Here is a 27,282-nt window from a genome sequence, read left to right as displayed (position 1 = left end):
ACTCACTATTTCTTCCGTTCTTTTATTGTTTGAATTACACAATAGTTCATTTTTTTTACATATTTGACAATAAGGACCAACTTGACCGAACAAATTAGTAAACAATGCTAATTCCACATGTTCAGGGAGGAATTAATCGTTGTTTCAAATGACAATGAGGAGAAAATTAGAATAATTCATATTTTATATAATAAAATACAAAAGAAATAGTGAGTGGATGACGTCATCATTCTCCTCATTTGCATACCGACCAGGGTGTGCATATCTTTTTATTACATCCGATGTCGATGAAATTTTCAGTGTTATGCTTTTTGGATTTTTCTCTTTTTATTCAAATCAACTTTCTGTTGGGATGGACTTTTCCTTTAACAACGCGACCGGTTATCCGGTACACGGCTTCTTCCGGGGCTTCTTGGCCGTGATTTGAATATATCACATTCCCACCATGTCCACTCATAACTCCGCCCGGTATATTATCATTCTTTAAAATCAAGTTTGGTGCTGTCACTTGTCGAGAAATATTCTCGATTTTCATCGTTTCTGACATGAAATATAAAGCAAATCATCGCTGATGCCATAGCATGTAATAGGAGGTCTATTTATGGTTATATCGATGGCCTTTGATACGCTAGACCACAAAATTTTACTTCAAAAACTTTACTCATATTTGATTAGTGGAGGTGCTCTTTCCTGTTAACCAACCATATGTGTATAATGATATAATATATTTTCAACTTTTCTACCGATCCGATGCAGTGTCCCACAAGGATCGATGTTACGCCCGTTACTTTTTAATATATGTATATCGATGACTTAAACAATAAAACTTGTCCCTTTTTAGCTATATTATTTGTAAATGACACTAACAACTCAAAAACCTTAGCTGATGCACTTAATGAGTTACCAAAATCATCTTTATTGTTCAAATGCAATATATTGTCCCTCATCCGTAATATTCAAAACACATAAAATCTCATAAAAATGACTTACATTATAACATGCTTATTGATAATGTATCATTTGAAAGAAAGCAACAAACAAAGTTTCTGGGTGTCTATATTGACGGAAATGTAAATTGAAAGGAACATAATACGTCATATCACAACTTCTATTTCTATGAATGTTGGTAGGCCTATACTCTATAAATTCAAGATATGTATTCCTTGTAAAACATTTTACCATGCTTTATAATTCATTGAGTTTACCGTATATGACGTATGGTATAGCAATCCAGTAATGGCTACCACGAACAACACAAAAATACATTATATTCTTATTGCAGAAGAATGTGCTAGTTCACGATATTTATCTCACACCATACCACTATTTTACCAATTTAAGTACTTTCAAATGAGGTGCTATCACTCTCATTTCAATATGTTTATACTTTAGATTCATTCATGATTACCCCGCCCAAACTACTCGTTACCCAGAGATCCATAAGACACCATGGTTCTGACCTTTGGAATCCTCTCCCAGACTTAATCAAATCCTGTTATGTTCTCTCTGTATTCATTTAAACGAAAGTTAAGGTCATGTTACTATCGGAATATGCAAGTTAAACTTTCTCCGTCATAAACTTTTCCTATTCCCTTTCCACCTCCATCATCATCATCATCATCATCATCATTTTCATCATCTTCATCATCATCATCATCACCGCTTTCACCATCGTCGTTTTTATCATGACTATTATAGCAAATGTTTCTTTTTTCTTTTTTCTAAGTTAATATTTTGTTTCAAATTTTATTTATTCTGCTCATTCACTATGATTATGTAATTTGTTTCGATTTGTCACGAGGATGATGATGATGATCATCAAGCATTTTTTTGCTTATAGTTACAATCCATCTGCCGCAAGTGATTAGTATATATGTTCAATGATATATATATTTCTCATTTATTGTCAAATGTCATTGTTATATTTATGTTACCATATTATATTGTTATGCAGAAGAAAAATAAATTAATAACTTAAAAATAAAATGTTTGGTTTGGTTTCAGTGCATGACAAAAACCGTCAATTCATCGGAAATAAAAGTGGAGCTGTTATCGTTCATATAAGCTCCGCTTCGGAGAGAACTATATCTCCTCAGAAATTGATAGTTTCATCCTTATTATTTTCACCACCGGCAATCAATAATTGTTTACTATAGAATACATCTTCATTGATTACAATCAACATAGCTTTTATTTTTGTTTTATCTGAAAAGGCCTTGACTGCTTGCCGTATGGATGCACAGAGGGCTTCTGTCAGACTGCTAAGAAGATGGCGAAGCACACAACCTCCAGATGAAGATACCAGAAAAGACCTTTATGAGAGACTCATACATGTCATAAAAGTAGATCCTTCAGATAAAATCTTTCGACAGCATGTCTCAGGTGACTCTTTTTTGTACTTGCTTGAAGTGGCTTGAATTTCCGGCTTCTGTCATCACATTGGGTTATCGAGTCGGTTTGGGCAATCGCGTACACCGTCGAATAAACTGAACCCGACGCGTCGGGTCCAGTTTATTCGGCCATTCAATAACTGTGCTATAATTTTTGCTTTGCACTATATGACAAAACATCGGGTAAACATCGACCTTTCGAAAATTTGAGGGGACCCTTTCCTTGAACAGTTGAATGGTAGGTGAATTGGACTGGACGTATCGAGAATTGAGGGGGTCCTTTCTCTAATGGTCGAGAGTCACGATTGCCCGACCCGATGCAAAAAAGCCCGATGTGATGACCCGACAAAATAAGCCGTTCTTACCAACCTATAGGCATGCAGTGATATCGCCAACATATCAATAACAATGTGCCCAGTCACATTCTTTCTGTTTCTGTTTCTTTTATGGTAACTCCCCAAAGAACTAGGCAGGACAGCTTTTAGCTGGTATAAGGCCAAGATGGTAATTAATCAATTTCACAGAAAAACAATTACGTCTAAGTTAATCGGACATAGTGGCTGACCTCATAGAAGTCAGAAATTGCCCAGGTCTTATTATCAAAGTGGAGATAATGGCAGAGTGGGGATCTGAACTTACAACCTTACAATTACGAGTCCAATGCTATATCAACCACTAGACCACACATGACAATGTTTCGAATTGCGATGTCGAACGTTAATCCAAGAAGTAAATAACGCATTGTTTTGGCATCAGGCGTCACTACCACGTTACCGGTTGTAACAAGTCTCCTGTTAGCGCATTGTTTGCTCAATAACAAAGTTTCATTGCTGTCTTTTCGGGGCGTTATAGTAATTTAACACTTGTATTTAGGAAATACGCCCCAAAACCTGTACTAAAACCTTTTTCTTTTATTTCATAAGGATGAAAGAATATGAAAGCACGAAACGTTAGCGTGAATGGTAACCCCAATATGATTCCTTTTTTGTAGCGACTTTTAATTGAATAATGCCTTATTTCACGTAGGGTTCAAAACTGAAATAGTAGACAATTAAGGGCCTGGGAAATCTGAAAAAGAGGGAAATGTTGGATCTATAATACCTGTGCCTTTGCCACCAGGCCAGCCAGATTTTACAATGAATTCTCCGCCCCGTAACCCCCCAAAAATATAAACCCGTTGATAATTAACATAGTCATCATTGTCTGATTCCTATAGATGTAATTCAAGGAACTGATCAAGATCTGTACGTCTGTCTTGGTGAGGGTATAGACAATGTGACAGGGAACATCAACAGTGGTGTGAAGAAACCATTCAACGGTGACGACGAAGCTAGCATTGATTGGATCAGCCAACTGAACAGCGAACACTCAGCTCTAACAGCGGTCTCTGCTTCTAATAACGAACACAATAGAGAGAGATATAAAAGAGTATCAAGCATGAATTCAAACCAAGATATAAAGCAAGGCATGCAGGAAGGTTCTGTAGAAGAGGCACCTTCACCATCCTTAAGTGCTCACCAAGAAGGTGATGACATTACTCCGGGTTCAGGAGCCTTTGTTAATAACCATGCAGAGGGAAAAGAAAATGGTCTGAATCCTTTATCTAAGATCATGCCGATGAAAGAATCAATCAAGTCATCTAAAACAGTAAGCTCGGCATCTGAAAAGGGACCTAGCAACAAGAGACCGAGTAGAGAACAAATATATATTGAAGTTTCTCCTTGCATGCCTTGCTCAGAGTCCAGCGAACTCTTTTCCGAAGATTCTAATAGAAAACTAAAACAAGATATGGAAGGAGGTGCTGCACCGCTATCCCCATGTCAAGAAATTGTAAGTGTTACTGTGGATTCAGGTTCCTTTGTGATGAACCCTATCGATGAAAGGGAAAATGAAGTGATTTCGTCAATGAAAGATTTTGAAATGAGAGAATCAGTCACGATATCTGAAGCAATAAGTTCGGAATCTAATAAGGGACCAGGCAAAAAGAGACCGAGTAGAGAACAAATATATATTGAAGTTTCTCCTTGCATGCCTTGCTCAGAGTCCAGCGAACTCTTTTCCGAAGATTCTGATAGAAAACTAAAACAAGATATGGAAGGTGGTGCTGCATCGCTATCCCCATCGCCATGTCGAGAAAGTGTAAGTGTTACTGTGGATTCAGGATCCTTTGTGATGAACACTGCCGGTGGAAGGGAAAATGAATTGATTCCGTCAATGAAACATTTTGAAATGAGAGATTCAGTCACGTCATCTGAAGCAATAAGTTCGGAATCTAATACGGGACCAGGCAAAAAGAGACCTAGTAGAGAATCACTATTCTCGAACCCATGTCAAGATGTTAGGAATCTATGGTCGGATTCAGAAACCTCTGTGAAGAATAGTACTAGTGGAAATGAGTTGGAGTCAAACCCCTTGACGGCGGAACAAAAGGTGAAAAAATCATTTTCTGAAAATGGTATTGACTTTGTTCTTGATACATACAAACCACTATCTGATGACGAGGTCTTTAACGTTGCTGAGGATATCGAATCAGACGCCCAGATCGAAGCTCTTGGTGCTGCTCTAATGTTTTCGAGAGCCGACATCAACCGATACCTGGCTACAAACCAGGTACTAGGACGAAAAACGAGCCAAGGAAGCCGTACAATGCTGTTCGATTGGCGTCAGACGATGAGACTTCGGGATCAACGCCCTTCTTTCAAAGGAGCTCTGGTTCGAGCAGGACTGGTCATGATTGCAGATCAGTACTTTCCAGACGTTCAAGGAATGACAGAAAATTGTGAGTAAACAATTGTAATATACACACAACATCAGAAATAAGTTTTTCTCTACAGGACCCGTGCGTTTTCATGACTTATTTTATGAACATTGATATTGAGTCTAATCTTGAAATTTACCTTCTGTGAGTCCGATGTATTCTTGATGGTTTTACCCATTACTAACATTGATGATTGATGTGGACAGCATTAGCCGTTGAGGGGGCACTCAGGTTTACGTCGGCAGTTACATTTTGTGGCAAGTGTTTCAGGGATGGATGTTAGGATTTTCTTGTCATTACTGAGATATTATAGATCCCCTGTTCAGCATGCGCGAGCTAGTAGCTGAGTTTTCCGGTGTTCCTGTTGAAGATCTTGCGGATGGATGATTGCTTGTGAAAATGATGGTTAAGTAGGAACAGGAAGGTCTTGCCGATATTTGTATAGTGACGTTTTTACAGTAGGATGGGTTGATACAGATTATGTTTCTTTGTCGTCTACGTTTTTTTTACGTAGGTTTATGACCCCTACCAGTGAGGGCTTCTCCGTATACTGTGTAAGCAGAGTCGAATGTGGCTTTCGGGATCGCAGATTCGTTTGGAAGACAATTGGAAGATGTTTGATGACGTGTAGAGGGTGATTAGAGCTAGATTCATTAGGTTTCTTGCATAGCCTGAAAGAAACATCAGTGAGAGACAATGTGGTATCAAGAAAGTGTACAACTTTCAGGTTGGCTTGGGCGAGTATGCGTTTACTGACAGTCCCAATTTAAGTTTTTTGTAGGGTTAAGTAGTCAACATTTGGGCTTGTCGAAGTTTTCTTTATGGTCTTTTGAGGTGATGAAGGCCGCAAAAGGTATTTCCTTCGTTTGTAGGGCCTGCACAATCAATACCCAGATTTCCTTTGTTCTTTTGTAATCAATTAATCCTTCTTTCGTACTTTTGTTTTGTAGTACTGCTATTTAACCGATCTCATCGTAGCTTTATTCGATCTCAACATAAATTTGGATCTGTTTTATATATATATATATATATATATACATCGATTTGTAAATAATGTAATGATAAAAATTCAAATCTGTAATGACCGGTTATCGATACCTCCATTGCCTTAGTATCAAAGCAGTAACTTCTATGTGAATTATTATTTTTTTGATGATCTCTCTTTGCATCTTCAGCATTGGCCTGACGATTAATCTATAAAAGACAGAATGAAAATGGCAGTAGCCACGATCTAAGGTAACGTCCATCCGTACTGTGTATACATATATATAATATGGATGTGAGTCGGGGTGTTTGGATGTTTTTTTTTAAAACCCTGACACTGAAAAGTTTGATGGAGAATGAAACAATGAAGCATCAAAATGAGTAAATAGTCTCTCAATTCCGCTTTTCTGTCATTTACATAGCAAGCAAAGAAAACTTTGATGAACACGGGAGTACTTTGAGAAATCTGGCGAGAGCCATCGAAAACGATGCACAACTGCATGCCCTTGGTCGAGAGCTTGGTTTTAGGAAGGTTGAACTGGATAGGTTTTCTGCGTCGAACATGACAGAAGGGACAGTTACGTGTAAAGGAAATACTGACATGCTTTATGAATGGCGCCAAAGAGTGATCCCTTCGGAGATACCCACTAGACTTAAGAAAGCGTTACGCCAATCCGGTCTAGTGTTCCTAGCTGAGAAGTATTTTCCAGACATTTTGCAACCCGAAGGTAAATTCTTGTCAATAAAATATTTATTTAGAGAAAAGGGTATACAACTCAAAATAATTCAAGTATCTTGGCCCCATTGTTTGGGAGACATCGTTTAAAGCATTTTTCGAAAAAAGTGATCGGGTGATTGACATGGGAATGGATATATAATGTAGGTGCATTTCACATACTTTAGTCAGGCCCGGATCCAGGAGGGGGCCGAGCCGGCCCCGGCCCCCTATTTTTTGACAACCTGCAGAAAAAGTGTACTCTTTATCTTGATAGAAAAACAGAAAGAAAAGTAAGAAAGATGTATTATACCCATGATGTGTAACTAACAGTCTCGTAACGGCCGGCCCGACGCCGAAAGGAAACAAGAAAAAGGTTAGGGAAACAATTATTGTAAAATAGACTTTATATGAAAAATTTCGCCCGCGCTTCGCGCTCGCATTGCCTGTGTAATGAATCCCATTCAAGAAGATTAAATTACACTTCCTATTATATCCACTTCTGAAATCAATTTGCACACAATATCCAGACATCAAACTTTCATTATTTTGTTTGATTTACACAAATTGTTATATCAAAATTCTCAGCTCGCGCTGCGCGCTCGCATTGTTTGATTTGTGAGATACCTATCTTCTTTGGAAATTCTTTCCAAAATTTGTCAAAATGCTCTTTTATCATGTCAGTATATCAAAAAATTAAGCTCAGATGCTTCGCACTCGCATTTCATTGCTTAAGACACCCAGCTTGTTCTTTATTTAAATAAAAACGCGCTTAGACAGTCCAGTTTTCCGGTCGGAATATCAAAAATTTTGAGCTCGAGCTTCGCACTCTCATTATTTATTGCTGATATCCTCTTCATTAATCACTAAAACAGTCCTAATTGAGTCCCTTTTCACGTTCGCGCTCGCATTGTTTAGTTGGATACTTATCTGTTTTTCATGATTATAAAAACTGCTCAGAATCTTCAGTTCTAAGGACATAAAATATCAAAGAATTTTAGCTCGCGCTTCGCGCTCGCATTATATATTAAGACCACATGAGATACCTTATCTTGTTAACAAGAAAACTAGAATATATTATATTTAAAACTTCAGTCTTTAGTTAGGACTAACCCTGAAAAACCAACAAAAAAAAATCAGATTATAGCGGCTAATCGAGAAAAATTTTGATGAAAATATTTTCGGCCCCCCCTATTGGCGAAAGCTGGATCCGCCCCTGTTAGTACATGACATAATTCACGCCTGTGTAATGCTTTGGCAAAGGATGGGTCATGTAAATTAGACCTCATCTAACATTCCGATAGTACAAAGTGTAACAGTCATTGAATGTATTTTCGTCCGTTAGAATTCAAATTTGGCATTTTTTTTGTCCGTTAAAGATTGAATATGGCATCTCGTGCCCTCTCATTTTATTTTTATCTTTAAGAAAATAGCAATTTCAGCACTTAGTTGACGGATTTAGTAATTGGACATTAGAAAGCTATTGACAAAGAATATATCCTGAACGTTTTTTCCCATTTCCACATGAGAAAGCTTTTATTCAAACAATACATAAATACTTTTATATTGATCTGGCACCCGAAAGAATTGAATTTTGATGTAAAATTGGTATATTCATCAAAGAAAACATATTTTTAGTTTATATCCTTTCTTCATAACAATTTTGGGGCACATGTATTAATATTAATCTACTAATGAATTGAAAGAGTTAAATATGCACTTTCGAGGGTATTAACAAAAACTAAAGCTAGACTTTAATCCAAACGTCAGCTTAGCCCTGCAGATCGAGTGTAAAATATAAAAGGTTATATGCAATTTATGTGCTTTTGAAAGGGAAAGAATCTCCCAAACTGTTAAAGTCCACACATTAGTCACTTTATAGTAATGTAACCATGTACCTGATATAAAAACAACAATATATTGCTGATGCAATCATTCCATTATATTATTTTCTGACCGTTTAACAGAGCCTTCTTTGGACACCCTGAGCGCAAAAACTACGGCAATAGCCTACCTAAGGAAACATATGGTTGACTATTACACGATGGTAACATGTCAGATTCAGAGAAAACCTTGGGACCCGGAAGATTTTGCTGATTTGAAGAACCTCTTTACCAATATTATCGTCTACTTCGTAAACAAGATGACGGGTGGGGCAATGAAAGAGTTTCTTCCTGGGTGTATCAATGATGTGTTCCGGGTGAAGGTCAACGGACGTCTTCCAAACAGGATCCTCTTGATTGCAGCAGCCGGAATGGGCAAGACCTGTGCTGTGGCAAAGATGGCATATGACTGGGCGTATCAGGAAGAGAACTCTCCACTTAACGATATTCCTCTCTTCTTTGCTCTAAAGCTTAGGGCGGCTGACGAAGACATGTCACTTGGTGAAGCTATCCTCTCCGAAACACTTGGAAACATCCACGGAGTGACCCCAGAATCACTAGAAGATTTCATTGGAAGACATGAAGAGGACTGTGCAATGGCATTGGATGGATATGATGAGTACAAGGGAAAGTTGTCTTTGAGGAACCCAAAGAGCAGTATCACACAGGCGATTGGAAACAGAATTTACAGGTCCTGTCGCATTATTGTCACCAGTCGGCCATATCTTGAAAATGAGTTTGCGATTCCAGGACTGGCCAGAATCTACACGAAGATGGAGATCAATGGATTCACACAATCCCAGGTGCAGTCCTTCATCAAGAAATATTTCATGTTGAAGTCAAAACCGGAAGAGTTTCGCAGATTAACAGGATTCCTGCTGGAGAACGCATTTAGTCAAACCATCATGAACACTCCACTCTTCTGTATGATGATTTGTCATCTCTGGGAAGAAGGTCTTCTTACTCAGATTTCTTCTTTGACAGGATTGTTTGATACCATCATTCAGTTTCTACTAACACATTCAAAAGCCAAGGATGATACGTTTGAATGTGACATTCAAGGTCTCCTTCAGGGTCTCGGAAAGTTAGCAATGTCTGGACTCTTGAAGGAAGCACAGAAAGTGGTCTTCGAAGGTGCTGATCTTGAAGGGATAGAAGAGAGCGAGGGCATTGGTATCACACTCGGTCTGTTGTCAAAGCAGACAAATCCAGCCAGGAATATTACGAACGGGAAAACCTCTAGGACATACGTCGAGTTCTTCCACAAAATGGCACAAGAGTATTGTGGAAGCAAATTCTTGGCTAGTTCTGAAGATGACCTCGACTCCTTCCTGAAAGCTGTATGTAAAAGTAGAACACCCCTCATGTATGCCAATATCCTTCGCTTCCTCGCAGGCTCAGGTGACGATATTCTGATATCCTCCATTCAGCACATTTTACAAATTGAAGAGAGAGTAATGAGCAAAGAAATCAAGCACAGGCTCCTCCTGGATTGTATTTGTGAAGCCAGAGGGGATATTTCGAATTCAACGTCTAACTTTCCAACTCTCTTTGACAATGGCAAAATATGTCTGCAGTCATTATCTCCTAGTGCAGTAATAGGCCTGACAAGACTACCGCCAACTGTTAGAAAACAGGTAATTATTCATCCGCTAAACTTTTATGAATTGATATTTAATTGAATAAAAATATGTGCAAAAGTAAGAAATCAAACATTGATTAACATAGATCGAAAATTTGCTCTGCATAATTATGTAGTATGTGATACCATTATTGCTAATAGTTTGGATAGTTTGGAATAGTTTGGATCCGATTTTCTGTTGAAATCGTTGATCGATTTTCTTAGTTATAGAGTTATTATGTAAGGGGTACGTTCAGGGGTGCCGTTCAGTGGTGCCATTCAGGGGGCAGACGCAAGGGCAAAGCTAAAAAGGAGACAATAAAAGATATATAAAACAAAGAAGACACAAGGCTGCCGTGCCATCGCCAAATGTTGAGAGGGTGATTTGTAAAGTCAGTGATAGACATAAAACTGCATGCAAGTTCCACTTACCAGGTTTCATTTCCCTTGATACAGCACCTGTAGGCCTATATAGAAAACACCATGATATTCTATGGTTTTTATCATATAGATCACGTCAGCAGATCTCATGTATTGCAATCTGCCGTCCAATCTTACACGAATCATTTTACATGGTCTACAATCTTGTAACAATCTGGAAGAGATGAAGGTGTGGGAGTGCAGTCTAAAAAATCCTCCAATACTCCAGCTTCCTGCAGTCAGGCGTATCATTATTGGACACCTCGACAATTCTCAGGAATATTCCTCACTCATCGCAGCAGTTCCAAACGTGCAAACTCTCAGCTTGGAGAGTTGTCCAAACTTTGACACCCTTCAACAGGTCCTTCAATCATTCGTGAAAGGACTCAAAAAGTGCAATCGTCAGCTTCGCAGTCTTCTGGTGTCTGGATGTCGAGGGGAACTGTCTTCGTTATGTGCCAAAGAGCTTATCGATTGTCTAATGTTAGAAGCGCCACTTTTGGAAAAGCTGGTGCTGTTCAACGTCAATTTTGATTGGAAGGATCTGCGGATATCTATTACGAGAATGAGACGAATGACAAGTCTGAGGGAGATTGGGTAAGTTCGGTGTTCTAAAATTTAACTATACTTTATTTTTAGTATGATGATTTTTTTTTTCTTTTCAATTCGAGGGTGGTGATTCTAAATCTGAATGATGCCATTCGTCTAACCTTGGGAGTTTCCCGCAAATGACAAAATCCAAGACCACCAACAATGAGTCTATTTGCTCGGAGAAATAACAAAACTGCATGCATTATGATATTTGAAATAATGTCTGTCATGATTTTCAATCAAGTCTAAAGTCACTTATGGTTAATGCTCTATTTTCATGATTGAAATTTAAAACGAATATCATATGCCCCTTCCTGTATTATGCACAATATAAATGGGAAAAGACACCAAAGTTCGCATATATTGACCATAAAAAACCTGTATTGTAATGTATGAGTAACATATTGCCCGATTTTATTTTGACCATTGATTGAGTTTAATCAGTAAAACTAGAAATGTTGATACATTTATAAATTTTGGCTAACAACACAATTTGCATTGAATATAGACACGAATTCATGTTTTTTTAAAGTAACTTTGCGTCTGAGGTGCACTTACGAAACGTTGCATAATTTTGGAACCGCGTACCCAGGGATGTAAAAAAAAAATGGTGTCAAAAGTAGCGCAACACTTGAAAAAAAGTCACGGCACGGCATATGGCATGGTGCAAGTTTTTCGCGTTACATTTATTACGAAAAATGACGAGCATAACGGGGGGGTTCCTGATTCAACCCCAAGTCCAATAGGGCGAACGCAAGATGGGTCAAAATACTGGACTACAATTACAACAAACCATTACCGTATAACAAAAAAAGGAAAAAAAGAAACCACGCCATTTGTCGTCAGAAGCAATGAAGATTCGATTTGTATTTCTTTTCTCTATCAATATGTTACTGTATAATTTCTGCAAAAATTAATATTATTATTAAATAGACGATATCGAAACGTGGCGACTTTTATGTTTCATGTTTTCCTCATTTTATTTCGATTAATGTTTTCCTTTGCCCCCCCCCCTTCGTAACATTATTGAGATCTATTGTTAATTTGTAATGTATTATCATAATTTAAATTAAGTCCACGGTAAAGAATAAGATTTGTCTCATTAGTCAGCAACACAACATGAGACTGCTGTCAGTATTCAATCGAGTGTTTTTTTTTTCTTTCAAATCTGAAAAGAATGCTATTGATGCTATTGTTTAAAACTTACAAAAACATGATATAACACGATGAACAGATCTATCTCACACTTGCCTTGCTGACGGTGATCTATGATGAAATTTTCTTCTCGGTATAGAATTGAGTACTGTAGAACCACAGAAGACGGATACTTTGAAAAGAGTCTTCGAGACATCGCTTCAGCTGATGGCGAGATTAAGGTGACATTACGTCATGTATGTACAATTTATTGTTTTTTTGAATATCATGCTAAAGAATGTGTGAATGTTAGAAAGAATAAATGACTGTATAAACGATCTAATGTATTGGGTAAATGAATAACAGAAATGGAGAGCAATTAAAAGGATGGTCCGGGCTGAAAGTATTTATAGCTTAATGAATAGAGCAAAATGCCGAAAATTTCATCAAAATCGGATAACAAATACCACAGTTATTGAATTTTAAAATTTAGCAATATTTTGTGAAAACAGTCATCATGAATATTCATTAGGTGGGCTGATGATGTCACATCTCCACTTGGTCTTTTGTATTTTATTATATGAAATCAGGTTTATTCCATTTTTTCCTCCAAGAACTAGAAATATTGGATTGACAACTGATTTAGTGCATTAGATATTTATTGCTGCAACTTATTTCATTATAAGGGAGACATATTATTCACACAAGTACGAAATAATGAAAAAAATATGATTTTATGTAAAACATAAGAAAAGTGGAGATGTGACATCATCAGCCCACCTAATGAATATTCATGACGACTGTTTTCACAAAATATTGCTAAACTTTAAACTTCAATAACTTTATTATTCGTTAACCGATTTTGATGAAATTTTCGGCATTTTGCTCAGTGAATTCTACTCTATGTATAAAGATATAAATATTTTCAGCCCGGGCCATCCCTTAAGAGGAACAATGGGAGCCTTGGAGTTTGATTAAATGAGAACCCCTGTTACTATGGTAACTGTCGGATAAAACGGGACTTGTCGAATAAAACGTCAGACAAGTCCTTTTATGAAACGCTCATCAGAACACCCCTTTTTGTAATCTTCGGGAATTATAGAATTCAGTAATACGGTGAGTAAAATGAGTTAATTGATTTTGAATTTGTTATAAATGAATGAATGAGTCAATGAATTAGATAATGGATAAATTGATAAACGAATTGAAGATTTACAAAATGTGTAGACCGACAGACTTCCTGTCTTATGTTAATATTTCACGTCTTGCAACATTGCTCCTTTTTGGTTGTAAATCTAAAGCAGTTTTTATTCCAGAAATACAATAAGTACTTATCAATCCTATGCAGGCTTACCAAAGAAGCAAGATCTACAGAATTCATCCTCTTCCGTAGCTATCACAAAGACATCGTATAGACCTGTACCTTAGAGAAGTGCGGTCAAATAAGGAGGCTGAAGATTTCGTCCTATTCATCATGTGTATTCTCGGATACGATTCGGAGCAATTCGTATTGCTCTGCATTTGGGTAGAGTTAGTAAAAAGAAATTAAATGTTTATGAATTTTCATCCATTACCGTGATTGCTTTCTTATCACTTTTCATTTGTTAGAACTTTTTCAATCTTTAATATGATATATTGGCAATGGACTTTAACAACTAACAGCTATATAGCTAACCCTATTTTACGCCCAATCAAAAGTTTATGTGCACTTGTATTGATGTATTGTATCAATCTAAACTCGTAATACTAGTTCATGATATTTCTAAAATTACCATTTAGAAACAGGAGTTCAATTTTCAACGTAGTACGGTTTATTTTGGAGTTCAATTTTCAACGTAGAACGGTTTATTTTGGAGTTCAATTTTCAACGTAGTACGGTTTATTTTTAACCATCCAATATTGAAATTATTGAGTGTACTTTATAAAAATACTTGATGGATGCTATAATTTTGTCAAAAAATCAAGATATTGGAAAAATTGCAAAATTTTATCAAAATGCATCACTTCACAAAATGTTTTTAATAAACCTTTCGTTATTACACTAATGGTTGTTCGTTGTTTGACACTCACCAAAGGTTGCATGTAAGCTTGCTAGGCTTATCCTTTTTATTCTATTTAGATAGAAGTATAGTCACACAACCAAGAAAGATACAGTTTAAAGGATATTAGACAAAATAAGTACGAAGGAGATTGACTGAAAATGGATTTAATGTACATGTAGAACATAATTTATTACCAATTATATACAAATAAAAACTCAATGAAAGAATGCTGCAGTAATCATGGTAATTCAGTTACAGGGAAGGTAGAAAAAAGACTGAAATTTTTGAATTTCAGTAGAAACATCATTCCTCAAAATATTGCAAAATATGAATACATTCAAAGTTTTTGTAAAAATATAGAATAAGAAATCAACACCTTCATTTCATCGCCAATCCGAGTAACTCAATTACACAGTAAAAACAAATTATACAACCTGGTTCTAATTGATCGGGTAGTCTTTAAAAGTTAAAACAAATAATTCTTCAGACACAGTATTTCTTTTTCTCTTACGTCAATTTCGTTCTCCATGTTATAGGGGAACTGAAATCCGACGAACTGTATACATTACACACTATGGATCTCGAGCCACATTACGCGCATTCGTTTAGTGTTGACTCGCATCGCCCTTTTATAAATAATCAGAAATGTGTTGCAAATTTTGTTATGTTTCTAATTCGATCTTTATGTAAAAAGGGAATTTTCGAATGCATATTGTAAATATCCATATATATCTTGGCAAATGTTGTGACAAATGTTATAAAGGGTAGCGTAAAATATTCATTTTTTTACGTATACATTTGAAAAGACGACATCATTTTACACCCTTGGTAATCAATGATTCGTGACCCAGGTGTGGTATATTGGCCTTTTCTGGTAATACTGTCATACAGAACATGTACGTTTGCTTGCTATGAAATTATTTTCAGTCCCTCAGAAATGTGCACTAGTTTCGTTGAAGTCTTCTTGCACCATAATCCTAATCGACACAATACAAAAAGTAGTCTTATCACAATTTTATTTGCCTTAAACTACAAATCATTTAGATAAAAAACAATAAAGGCACATTAAGTGAAATACCAAAGATTTTGACCATAGTCCAGTCGGTTATCAAACGAAATACAAAAGAAAAGTTATCAGATAATGAATGTACAATGTTAAAGTAACCTTATAAGGAGTGAGATAGCTTCGCGACAAAGCTTTTGCATTCAGTTCAGTTTTTATTTTTTCTCATTTCCAATAAAAAAAATCAAATTCATACATTTATCAATTTACACATTAAGATGTGTAGAATTATACATCCATATTATGATATCATATATTTACATGCTGTTTATAACAAAATGTTATAGGTCTTTGTTTATGTATTATGAATTTAATACTATTTTATTGGCTCCATGATTTGGCCATACTAATATAACTTCCCACAGGCATGGAATAAAAACAATAATTCATCAAAATTTACGTGAACTTTTCCCATGAAATCTTTACTCTTATCCGCGGATTTACTTTAAAAAGCACTTTATTTATTTGCGGTTCATGACTGTCATTTATAATTTTAATTCTTAATTTGCTTGATTGAGTTGACCCTTTTTTAAACACCATGCAAAGGTGGATATTAACTTCAAAATCGTAGTAATGAACATGTAGACAGTTGCATATGTATTAATCATGAACACGAATTGGACAAAATTGTGTTGACCATTCAAATAAAAAGTTAAGTTTATACCCACCCAGAGGTCGACTATTAATCTGTTAGTCTTTTCTGCTTTGTTCGTATGTTAATGAGAACAGTGGTGTGTGAGGACATGGGCCTCGACAAGAGGCTACCGACGCCTTTGAACACTTGTCATTCTGTACTTTTGAATAACAATAAATGCGTTAATTTGAAACTTGATATGGCAATTACCAAATGATCATTAATCAATTTTAATCTTACCTTTTCAAATCAATTTATATCTAACACATGTTTAATAGTTTGATATAAAATTTACATGAGACCTTTCAGACTTCATTTTCATTGAAAATTGTACATTGCTTAACATGTCGAAAGACAAGAGCTCGTTTTTTTTTTCAAATTACATTGCTACTCTGTAAGAGAGACAGAGTGAGGGGAAAAAAAAGAAGTGAGGGAGTGTATGAGAGAGAGAGAGAGAGGGGGGGGGGTGATATGAGAGAGAAGGGATGGAGGAAATTATTCCTTAACCTGAAGTAATACTCCGCACGTAGCCACGGCGGTGCTGAGTCCAAACAACCACATGAAGAAGCGATCGACCACGAAGGCGATCCTCATCCATTCACCCTTGATCTCGTCATCGACAACTCCGTCTTCAGTCGTCTCCATGACTTTCCTGAGATAGGATGCGATTTGGGACATGATGAAGCGTATACGACCCCGGCGATCAAGCTGGACGCACGTGCTGGACTGTGACGTCGGTAGGTTGGCTACATCGAGTTCGAGAGGCATCTCGTTGCTATGACGACCAGCCTCAACTACCCCAGTGGATGAGCCGCTGCTTCCTGAAGCGTTCTCAAAGTTGATTTGGGGTATCTGAAAATGTGTAAGAGAGAAATTTTGAAGGAGTTTGGCATGAAACAATGATTAGGGGCTTTAGGGCTGGAGGGCTAATGAAAGTGGCATAATAAGATAAAAACGAATACTAGTACCTCGAGTACTTTATCCACAAAGCACTATATATGCTAAATGTTAGTGTTGCAGCCAGTGTTGACAAGTGAGAAAAAAATGTTTAGTAAATGCACTTCTTCCCCCATAATGTTCTTTTGCCCCCTCCCCATTAATAAATCCCGGTGCCGTCACCGGCTGTAGCTTTATTTTCCAACCTTAATATTTTCCGGGGGCTAATTTTTCAAGAGATATCAGATATAGCTTTGTTCTGTATAACAAATCTGAGTCAATAACGCTGTAAGCGGAAAAGTTGTGAACTTTGAGCACAATGTTCCGAATGCAAACAAGGTATTCATAAATGTTAATACAAATCTGTGATGAGGAGTTTGAGAATAAACATTGACACATTTCCTCAAATAAAGAATGAACCTAAAAGCGTCCCTCCCCACGATGTAACACGTTCACAATAGTAATAAAAGATAATAAAGGAAAGTAGACCGTTGGCTGAATGAGGATAACATTGAGAAGATGATTTCCAAATGAGGGATTTATTTCATTGATGACGTTTGCACAAATTTCCTTCCACCGTTCCTTTATAATGTCGGTAATAACAATCTAGTGCGTTCATATCTTATTCTTATTATAGTTTTACTTCTTCTGTGACGTCCAGTGTCTACAGGGTTTCATTGGCAAACGTCCAATTTCATTGGTTATACGTTCGTCGATATGTTGACCAATGACGGAAGCAACTACAAATCTGATTGGCTTATGAATCTTTTCGAGATATTTTTTTTTTCGTGTTACAAGACCAGCAAATATAAAATCCACAATAAGTTGTACCTTGTCTGTGACATCGTCTGTGGTATTACATTCTTTCATGCACATAAACTTTGCCAGGTAATCGAGCGTGAATCGTCGAAACCAAGAGGGCGCCCTACCCACGTACGTGCCACGGTGGTGGATATAGAGAACGATGGCTGTTAACACCGTAGAACCAGACACCAAAACCATTGTGGTGATGTAGTACTGGGCTGATGAATGATAAAGGGTAATCAGAAAAAAATCATGACAAAAGTTATCACTCAACCGATAAATCAACATCTGCTAACCGTTACTCAGATGAACAATTGATCAAATTGAACTTAATCAATCGATGAACAAAAACAGTTCATTAGAAACGCCAGACTCGGACCATATTTCACAGGTTAATTAAGCACAACATTTTTGGTCTGAAAAGTGCTAAGTAGGAACAATGCAGGTGTTCCATGTTGTCTGATATTCCTTGCGTTTGACTGGCTAAGAAGCACTGTTGCCGTGGTAATTGTCGGATGAAATAGGAAATTTCGGATGAAAAATTAAACAAGTCCATTCATGAAAGCTTCCAAGAAAGATGCAAAGAATCTTTAAAGGTGCCCAGTTTATTCAACATTTAAATAAATGAATTAGCAATAAAATATATTTATCATTATTAAACCAACAATCAAACACTATGATATTGATTCAATACAGCAATCATGCTTTCGTCACCCCCCCCCCCCCCCGAAAAAAAATCCTACATCATGCAACATTCTACAAACCATCAATCATAGTATATTTTATAAAATCAATACATAGATGATTAGGAAAAGCTTATATTCATCTTGACAAGGAGTGACTATTGTGAATAAATTCTATTCGAACCCCTCGGAAAAGGGATTTTTTTTAAAATTTGGAGGTTAAATGAATGAATGAGACAAGAGATGACTAAATGAATGAATGAATACATTATTAAATCAATATTTCATTCAAGCAATGACTCGAAAGTGGCTAACTTACCAATAAGGGGCACCACCTCTGACGTTGGGGGCATGGTCTCGGCAGCAAGCAGGAGGAAGACAGTAAGTGAGAGAAGTATAGTGATGCAGAGGGTGAACTTCTCTCCGGTATCAGCGGGTAGATAGAAGGTAAGGAGAGTGAGGGCAGATACCAAGATACATGGGACAAGCATGTTGATGACGTAGAACAATGGTCTGAAAGGGGAAATTAAACAGAACATGTTCTGAGATTAATTTTGCTTTTAAAAGGTAACCAAGTATGTTACACTCACAGACAAATCTAGTAGAATGTAAGAGCTACCTCATCAGAAGTGAGGTAGCACCCGATAAAATTCGTTTAAGAAATCAATTGTTTCTTATAATAAGAAATCCAGTATAATTTTAATTTATTCTATTAATTTTGGGGTTATGGCCCAGTGGATTGGGCGATGTGGCCTAATGGATGGGGCGATGTGGCCTAATGGATGGTGCGATGTGGCCCAGTGGATTTGGTCTCCGGACTTTGAAACAGAGGGTCGAGGGTTCGATTCCCAGCCATGACGTAATTTCCTTCAGCAAGAAATTGATCCATAATGTGATTTTGCTATTAACAACTTTTTCCTCACCAAATAATCACCAATGAACATTAAAATAATAATAATTTACATTTACATGTACCACAAGAAAGAATCAGTCCTTAAAGTCACTCTTAACTTACGAACAGCTTTATGAAACGGCCCCCGGAACTATAGCTAACGTACCCAATGAATTAAGAGGTTTTTTCGCTCCCGGTCGTGATTCATGAACTTGTCCAGAAGAGCGGAATGTGAAAGATTCTCTAAAAGAAATTTCATGTCCGGTCTTTAAAAATAGTTAAATCTCAAACTGATTTACATTTGTTTAATTAAAAAAAAGTACTTTAAACTATAATGAGAAGAAAAGGCAGATGATATGAACGAAAAGAAGAAAGATCGATTTGTGGTTTGGGCACATAATAATGATCTGTTTCATTGTTGATCGTGAAGGACCTAGTCACGTGTTTGGATTGTATCCATGATCTTGCTCTGATCTACGAAACAAACCTCTATACCAATTACCTTCTTCTGATGATGAGTACGAAGTCGAGAATGGAGAATGGGTACTTGCAACAGCCATACTTTGGCAATGTCCTGATGACTGGGAAATCTTCAAGCCTCCATTCACCATTGACTAGAAAGCTTCCGGTGTCTCCCGAGGCCGAGCGGTTCAGGAGGTTCAGATGCTCAGTGGTGTAGGCCCATGATCCAAACTGCAGGGTGCACTCCTGCTTGTCGAAGGGGAAGTAGTTGATGTTGATCTTACAGGAACTCCGGAAGATGGCCGGAGCTAGCCAAGTGACACTACCATCGAATGAGACGGCAGCATTGGTCTTCATGGCGCCCTTGAAAGAGCTGTCCGCACTGCAATGATTTCATAAAAATAACAGAAATGTTATCATTAGTTGAAGAAAATTATATTAGATGTTATAGTTATTAGTTTATTAGTTTTGCTTAGACGTAGGCGCCCATCTATTTTTTAACTAGTGAATGAATTATTTTATTTTTTAATTTACTAAATTGGTAACCGAAAACATTTTGAAAAAGCTATTTTTTTACGAAACTCTTTATTATTAGGCCTACTTTCAATAGTCAGATTATATTAGATCATAATTCTCATTACGGTGTGGGTAAGGACATGTCATTTACTTTGCGGCGACAATGACGTATCTAATACCAACGAGAAATCTTTTCTTCCGCAACAATTTGTTAAGCAATGTGGAATAATTTTGTGGACCCGCACTCGAGCCTCCGCAATTATGAAATCCTTAATTGATATGCCACTGCATAGATGATTATAATCTGACCAAATTTATTTAGGATTAACATAGTACTCACTTGTTGTAGAGAATGATGTCGGGTTTCCAGATTTCTGAAGAAGGAATTGTGATCTTTGTTATCCCGCCGTAATCATCCGGGTTCCATTTTAGATTGGCATCACTCCAGCCCTGTTATACAAAGTGTTTGATGGCGTTGACATTCAGAAAATCGATACATATAAGACAAGGATGTATTCCTTTTTCACATTTAACAGAAATTAAGAGACAAAGGGGAATTTTCCTGTAAAATTGCACAATGTGTTAACTTCATCGACACATAATTATATACATCAATGCAATGTCATGGTGTCTTAAAAATCTTCAAACAGTTGTTCCATTGTCCACTACTTATGACATTTGACCCAAAGGAATATACCACATTAGGTAAGAAAATACAATGATGTCATTCTCAATTGTTTCATTTGGTCAATGTAATGCATCATTGCCCCACTGAAAATACAAAATTGCACTTTGGTTATCGCAGCTAAACAATAAATTGTGACAGTATAAAAGCTCACATTTCTGTGTATCTTCACACGACCATAAGATTTTTTCTACTGAAATTGTTGTAAATATGTCGACGACAATGGGATGAAAACAGCTCTTAGATCAAAGTGTATATTCAGGAAAAGAATTTTTAAAAATCTATGTCAGAAATAATATAGAGTTGAGAGAACGAGCAGAAGAAATGTATTGATGTGATAAAAGGAGGAGGGCAAGAAAAAAAAAACAGCATGAGAAAACTCTCGCACAAATATGAGAAAATCATATCACATACATACAAATGTTATTTACCTGTCGTAACCACACATTTGTTGTTATAATCTGATTGCGTTCATCCTGAAAAAAAAAAAATCATGAAAATAAAGTCTCACCATTCCAGTTCATTTTCAAATGAGGTCTCCGCTTATTGGTGTCGATCACGAGGGGGATGGGGAATAGTTCCCTTCAATATTTCAGGTAGGAGGAATGGCCCGTGTTATCTTCACCAAATTTCACTTCAATTTTGTTAGTATTCTTGATTCAGGTTTATAATATAAGTGGAAACATGCAAATGAAATGAGAATTTGAAATAAAAAAAAATTGATATAAAAGGGAAAGAAAACTAACAAAATATTCTGACAATGGCTCATTTTCAGGTCATTTTCTTTACAAAAATCAACTCGCACTTTGCGTTCACATTATTGACTATAGTCCTTATATATAAAATTCATAATTTTGTTGTAAAAATAGAGCTACAATATACTAATAACGCCAGTCATAAGGACTACACTCCTCTCCAGCTGGCGCACAGATGCAGGGCTAGGGGCCATGGTTTCATTGTCAGATGAATTCAACTGATGATGATTCGATAATGAAAAATATATTGAAAATTTCCTGGTGACTTTTTCGCCAATACATAATTGAGGGCAAACTCGTCAGACACAAGACAACAGTAATTTGAAATTAGAAAGTCCATGGAATTCAATTAAAATTATTTTTATTCATTCAGTGGACGTATGTGCATTTACGACATTGCAGTTTCTGACAAATAAAATTGAGTTCTGGGCCATTCTTCACATAACAATCCGCAATCTTAAGGTGAAAGCTAATGTTATAATCTATCAAAATGCTGACGTTTGATTGGCCGAGTCGGCAGAACTGTTGCATTTGTTAATAGTCCATGATGTTCGTAAGTTTGATGACACATTCTTAGAACGAGGGGAGGGTATAAAAACCTAGTTAGATTGATTTATTTCCGTTCAACAAAATAAATAGTTAAGAAACCAATCTTAAACTTCTTTAAAAATATGCAAATTTGCAACTGACTGCTTGTCTGCTTCCTGAATAAAAAGATGAAAAGTGTATTTAAAACTGATCCGTCAACTGAAACTATTGCATTCGATCGATATTTTCGTTTGACTGCACACAATATTCTTGTCAACCCTCATTTTAAGAAAGATCGCCTGAACCTGCGACATGAGCTACCCTCTAATATACCATTAGAGTGAAAATGAAAGGGATTACCATGTCAATGATTTGTCTGATGGCCATTCCATATAGAACATTGATGCTCTGGCTTGATCTCTCCACGGGTCGAATATCTTTAGAGTAATTGGCGAACAGGTTCGTGAAGAGGCGAAATGTATCCGTGGTTTTGGTCTCCCCTGATACCCCTGGAATTCAATAAAATAAGGAACAAACTTTATGTACATTGCTGAAAAAAAGATTGATAAGGCAAATGCCTGGGGAGGGGGTGACCCAGGATCTAAAAAGGGGCACACTTTACCCCTACCCCTCCAATAAAAAAGAGAAATATAGGGGTAGTTCCCTGGATTCCAAAATATTATTTTTGTAAAGTTTAGCATAAAAAAACATACATTATAAATATGAACGTCGCCAGGAAAGGGGAGGGGCGATCGTCCACACATTTTCTTTTTCGAGCTATTAAAATAGGGGAAATGAGGAGAGCAAAAAGTATAAAATGGAAGGAGGAGAAAGTGTTTAGTGGTGGTTCATGTAATTATATAATGGATTAGGACATAGGTAGATAATGACAAAATCAGTGATTACAGAAAAGATGTTAATAAGAATGATATTGATAGTGATGATGACGAATTGCTGATTACAATAAAAATGATGAAGATGACGATAATACCTATTTTTTGTTGGGGATGTGCTGATCTGTCATGAATATGCCACCTATATGAAATCGGAGCTAGCATACAGGGAATATGAATGTTATGCCTGTAAACTTGATAATTCGTCATCAAAACACACCAGTGTCTGATTACCTCATTCTCTGAATTTATTTGCTTTTGTATTTCCTTAATTGCCATAATGTCGCCTGTTTCAGTGAGGGATCCCATCCCAAAACTATTTTTGTTCATGAGTAAAATTTCATGGACAAAATGAAGAAAGTGCAAAAGATTTATGCCCGTCTTATTGGAAAATAATCCGAAAAAAAATAGCATTGAGTTTGATATACCTCAAACTGACCCTGTGCAGCATATCATGAATGTGTAATATTGGCACTGAGACTGATATTTTCAATCTAATTAATATCGGCACATTGACCTAAATATTTTCTTGGATGTAATGTGGTTCATTAACCAATTAGAACTAAAAGACGATGAGAGATGTATCGATAATGATTAAAAAATATACACTTACCAACTCCACAAATAAAGAACGACACCGCGCAAAATATCACACTCCTCATGGTCAGGGATTTTACTGATCGTGACGTTTAGGCGGCCAACAACATCAAATTTTGGACCAAAATGAACAATTCAATGCAATAAATTACATAAAACTGAGGATATTTTCTCCTTCCGTTCAGTAAATGCTCTTGTGAATTGACTGCCTGGGAAATATTCTTCGATTTCTCTGCCTACCTACGCCGCCAAAGTTGCAAAGGAGATAATTCTGCATGGATATGGTCATTACTGGTTGCTCAATTAGCCAGAGGGTATTCATCGATTGTTACGTAATCAATCATATTCGCATACTTAAAACCGCTCACATAATATGCACAGATATGATATGAGTTTCCTTGAATGGTATATTTCATATTGTTGACACACATCATATTTGATTTTAGGGAAGAGAGATAAGAATGAGTGTGATCACTTGAGAATCTGAGAAAAATATGTATTTCATAGTTTTAATTGAGGAAACACTAAACTAACAAAATTTTGGCGAGTTGATAAGATTTTACTTAAATGAATTAATGAATGGCTAAGTTCATAAAGAAATAAACGGATGAATTAACGAAAAACTAAAACAGTACAATTTTTGCATCACTGCTGAAATGGCGGATCCATTGGATACCCCCCTGAAAATTTTATAACAAAAAAAGGCTTCAGATTACATTCCTTAAAAAGGGAGGGGCGATGATCGGATTAATGATTATTTTGCGCCCCTCCCCCCAAAATAGTCAATAATTTTTCTGTGTAATTTTAATCATGTATATTTAAATTTTGAAAAAATATGTGACGTCGCAAACTCAAAATATTACACATTCATGACTCGGTTATCATGATTTTATGGCCATGGTTACAGAATAAATAAGCAGTCTGCAATTCTGACTTTAATTGTTTATAGTCGACCTCTTTAATGACCTCGAGAAATGGACACAACGCCCGAGAAACATTAATGATCAAATTTAAACAACTGGTAATGAAACACAGCGATCAATACCACTCATCTGGTCCTGCTGATTTAATTAAAGTTCTCAAAGATTCCATCATTTTTTCCAAACAACTATCGATCAGAATTAAAAGCTACTTGTAATAATGAATCTGGATTCTATCTCTCTCATTCGTCGGGCATTAGCCATAATCATCGACGAGAGTCTATGCACAACGTAATCATATCTAATCTTATATAAACCACCGTCAAAGAGATATGATTGGCGGAAGTAAATATAACTCTGAATAAGAAATCAAGTATTTACATGTATAAGGGACTGTGGATGCTTTAAAACTTGATATTTTGCCCTGTATGTCATTTTTTCTATCAATGTTTTACTGAAAATGATAACATCGTCGTGATGATAAAAAAAATATTAAAGCACAGCGCTATGACGAAGTATTAAGTATTTTTAACGAAATTTGCAGACACGTACTTGGGGCCCCTCCCCAAAAGTGTCCTTATGCAAAGTTGCTGTCAATGTAGATATTACTGAGTTATGGTCAAACGAGATTCACTCATGATTTATCATTTGAGGGTGTGCACTCTCATTATGATTATAATCTATTGTTTTTTTTATTAAGGGTAGGACTTAAAATGAACATGAGGTGATATATCGGATATTTCATTTGGCCATTAGCTTTCAGAAACCGCACACACTCTCACTCTTAATCCTGTACGGAAATTTCGGCAAACTGAACATGCTGAATAGACGCCATTTGAGCTTTTAGAGCTTAGTAATTATCATCTGGTCACTTTTTTATTTTCAAATCAATGTCAATCGATAGGGTGTGACTCCGAGACAATCTGTTATGCTATAGCTTCACCGATGAGATCAACTCCCGGCAGACCAACCGATGGAATAAGTCCCTTCATTTTTTTGCTTCCCCCCAATTTCTCTCCTTCTGTATCTTCTTTCTTCTTCTTATACGTTCTTTAATGAGGGTTGGGGAGGGGGTGGATGTGTGAAGCGTGAATGAGTGTGTGATTTTTTTTTTCATAACTTCTTCAAATTATTTTGATTCAATCGTAATGTAGATGAAAATAATTTTCAATATAAGATTTACCTAATATATATTTCATCAATGTGTTGCGTATATTACTAGAAGATTCTGTTTGGTATTACACTCTAAAAAATGAAATGCTAATTTAGCTCTTAAAGAGCGTGTATAGTGACTGCACTTTGAAGTGCTGATTTGTCTAGTTCAAATTTGAACGAGAAAAATCAGCACTCCGAAGTGCAGTCACTATACACGCTCTTTAAGAGCTAAATTAGCACTTCATTTTTTAGAGTGTACATGTATAATCACAATTGGTTTAGTAAATGCCGTAGAATAAAAAGATCGTAGATTTAAAAGGGGCGTAGCGTTTTAAAAAATGAAAGGTAAGATCACACTCTCCGTCAGTGCCCATGATGTGACCAATAAGAAAAAGAAAAGAAAATTCAAAATCCGTTTCTGAAACAGTAGTAAAAACACGTGTGTTCAGAGGCATACGTAGGGTACTATCGTCGGTAAATCTGAGCTGCCGTCGGGAAATACTAAAGAAAAGGGACGAGAGCTGGGAGGAGAAGGGAAAAAGAGGAAAGAAAAAGGGAAAGAAGAGACAGAGAAAAAGAAAAAAAAGGAAAAAAAAGGATGAAAGGAAAAAAAAGGAAGGAAAGAAAGGAGGCAAAGAGGAAAAGAAAAACAAAATAAAAATAAAAGGAAAACAAGAGAAAGGGGACAGTGAAGACAAGGTTTTGATAAGGTAATTAGATATGCGGAGTCTGAGATGTCGAAAATATGATAAACTGTCAAGTACACAAGCGCAGGACTGTTGGACTGAGGTCTGTTCTCGCTCTGTTTTTATATTTGGCAAAAAGAAGCTGCTGAAAACTGCTTATCTAAAAAAAAGAGCCAATGGAGTAAATAAGAGAGTCAAAAGGGGCCTAATATTCTGCTAGGATCGAAAGCTAAGGCCCCTTTTGACTCTCTGTTTTTATATTTGTCGATCGATATATGTCAAATTGCATACTTTCATCGTTAAATTGTATATTTTTTCCCCGCAATGCGAACGTGGGGAGCTCTCTGTACCGACCGTGATTACAATATCAAAAGTTGTTAGCTTTGCTACCGACAGTGATTAGAATGTCCCGGTTTGAGGTCTAAATCTAAAAGATTTTCCAGCTCGCGCTTCGCGCTCGCATCATATATTTAATGAGATCGATATCCTATCGACAGTTTCATTCATATTGGACAGTGCTTAATTTTATTTCCCT

The 27,282-nt window shown here is 36.5% G+C and overlaps 2 protein-coding genes across 2 annotated transcripts; one reads left to right on the top strand and one right to left on the bottom strand.

The window, feature by feature from the left end:
- Positions 1-2,216: 2,216 nt before the first annotated feature.
- On the top strand, positions 2,217-14,192 carry LOC121416077. The gene is made up of 7 exons (XM_041609528.1): positions 2,217-2,382; positions 3,607-5,169; positions 6,555-6,860; positions 8,815-10,367; positions 10,863-11,368; positions 12,657-12,753; positions 13,845-14,192. Exons 1-7 carry the CDS (start codon positions 2,232-2,234, stop codon positions 13,887-13,889), a joined length of 4,221 nt encoding a protein of 1,406 aa, XP_041465462.1. The 5' UTR covers positions 2,217-2,231; the 3' UTR covers positions 13,890-14,192.
- A 264-nt stretch (positions 14,193-14,456) lies between these two features.
- On the bottom strand, positions 14,457-24,248 carry LOC121416076 (neuronal acetylcholine receptor subunit alpha-10-like). Its single transcript, XM_041609527.1, has 8 exons — positions 24,003-24,248; positions 22,857-23,005; positions 21,645-21,689; positions 20,869-20,978; positions 20,053-20,394; positions 18,978-19,171; positions 18,003-18,193; positions 14,457-17,087 (listed from the first exon to the last, which is right to left on the bottom strand). Exons 1-8 carry the CDS (start codon positions 24,049-24,051, stop codon positions 16,731-16,733), a joined length of 1,437 nt encoding a protein of 478 aa, XP_041465461.1. The 5' UTR covers positions 24,052-24,248; the 3' UTR covers positions 14,457-16,730.
- Positions 24,249-27,282: the final 3,034 nt, after the last annotated feature.

The sequence above is a fragment of the Lytechinus variegatus genome, chromosome 5 (assembly GCF_018143015.1).
Source record: "Lytechinus variegatus isolate NC3 chromosome 5, Lvar_3.0, whole genome shotgun sequence".
NCBI classification, from domain to species: domain Eukaryota; kingdom Metazoa; phylum Echinodermata; class Echinoidea; order Temnopleuroida; family Toxopneustidae; genus Lytechinus; species Lytechinus variegatus.
Note: the sequence above shows the minus strand (reverse complement) of the source record. Positions and strands in the feature narration are given on the sequence as shown.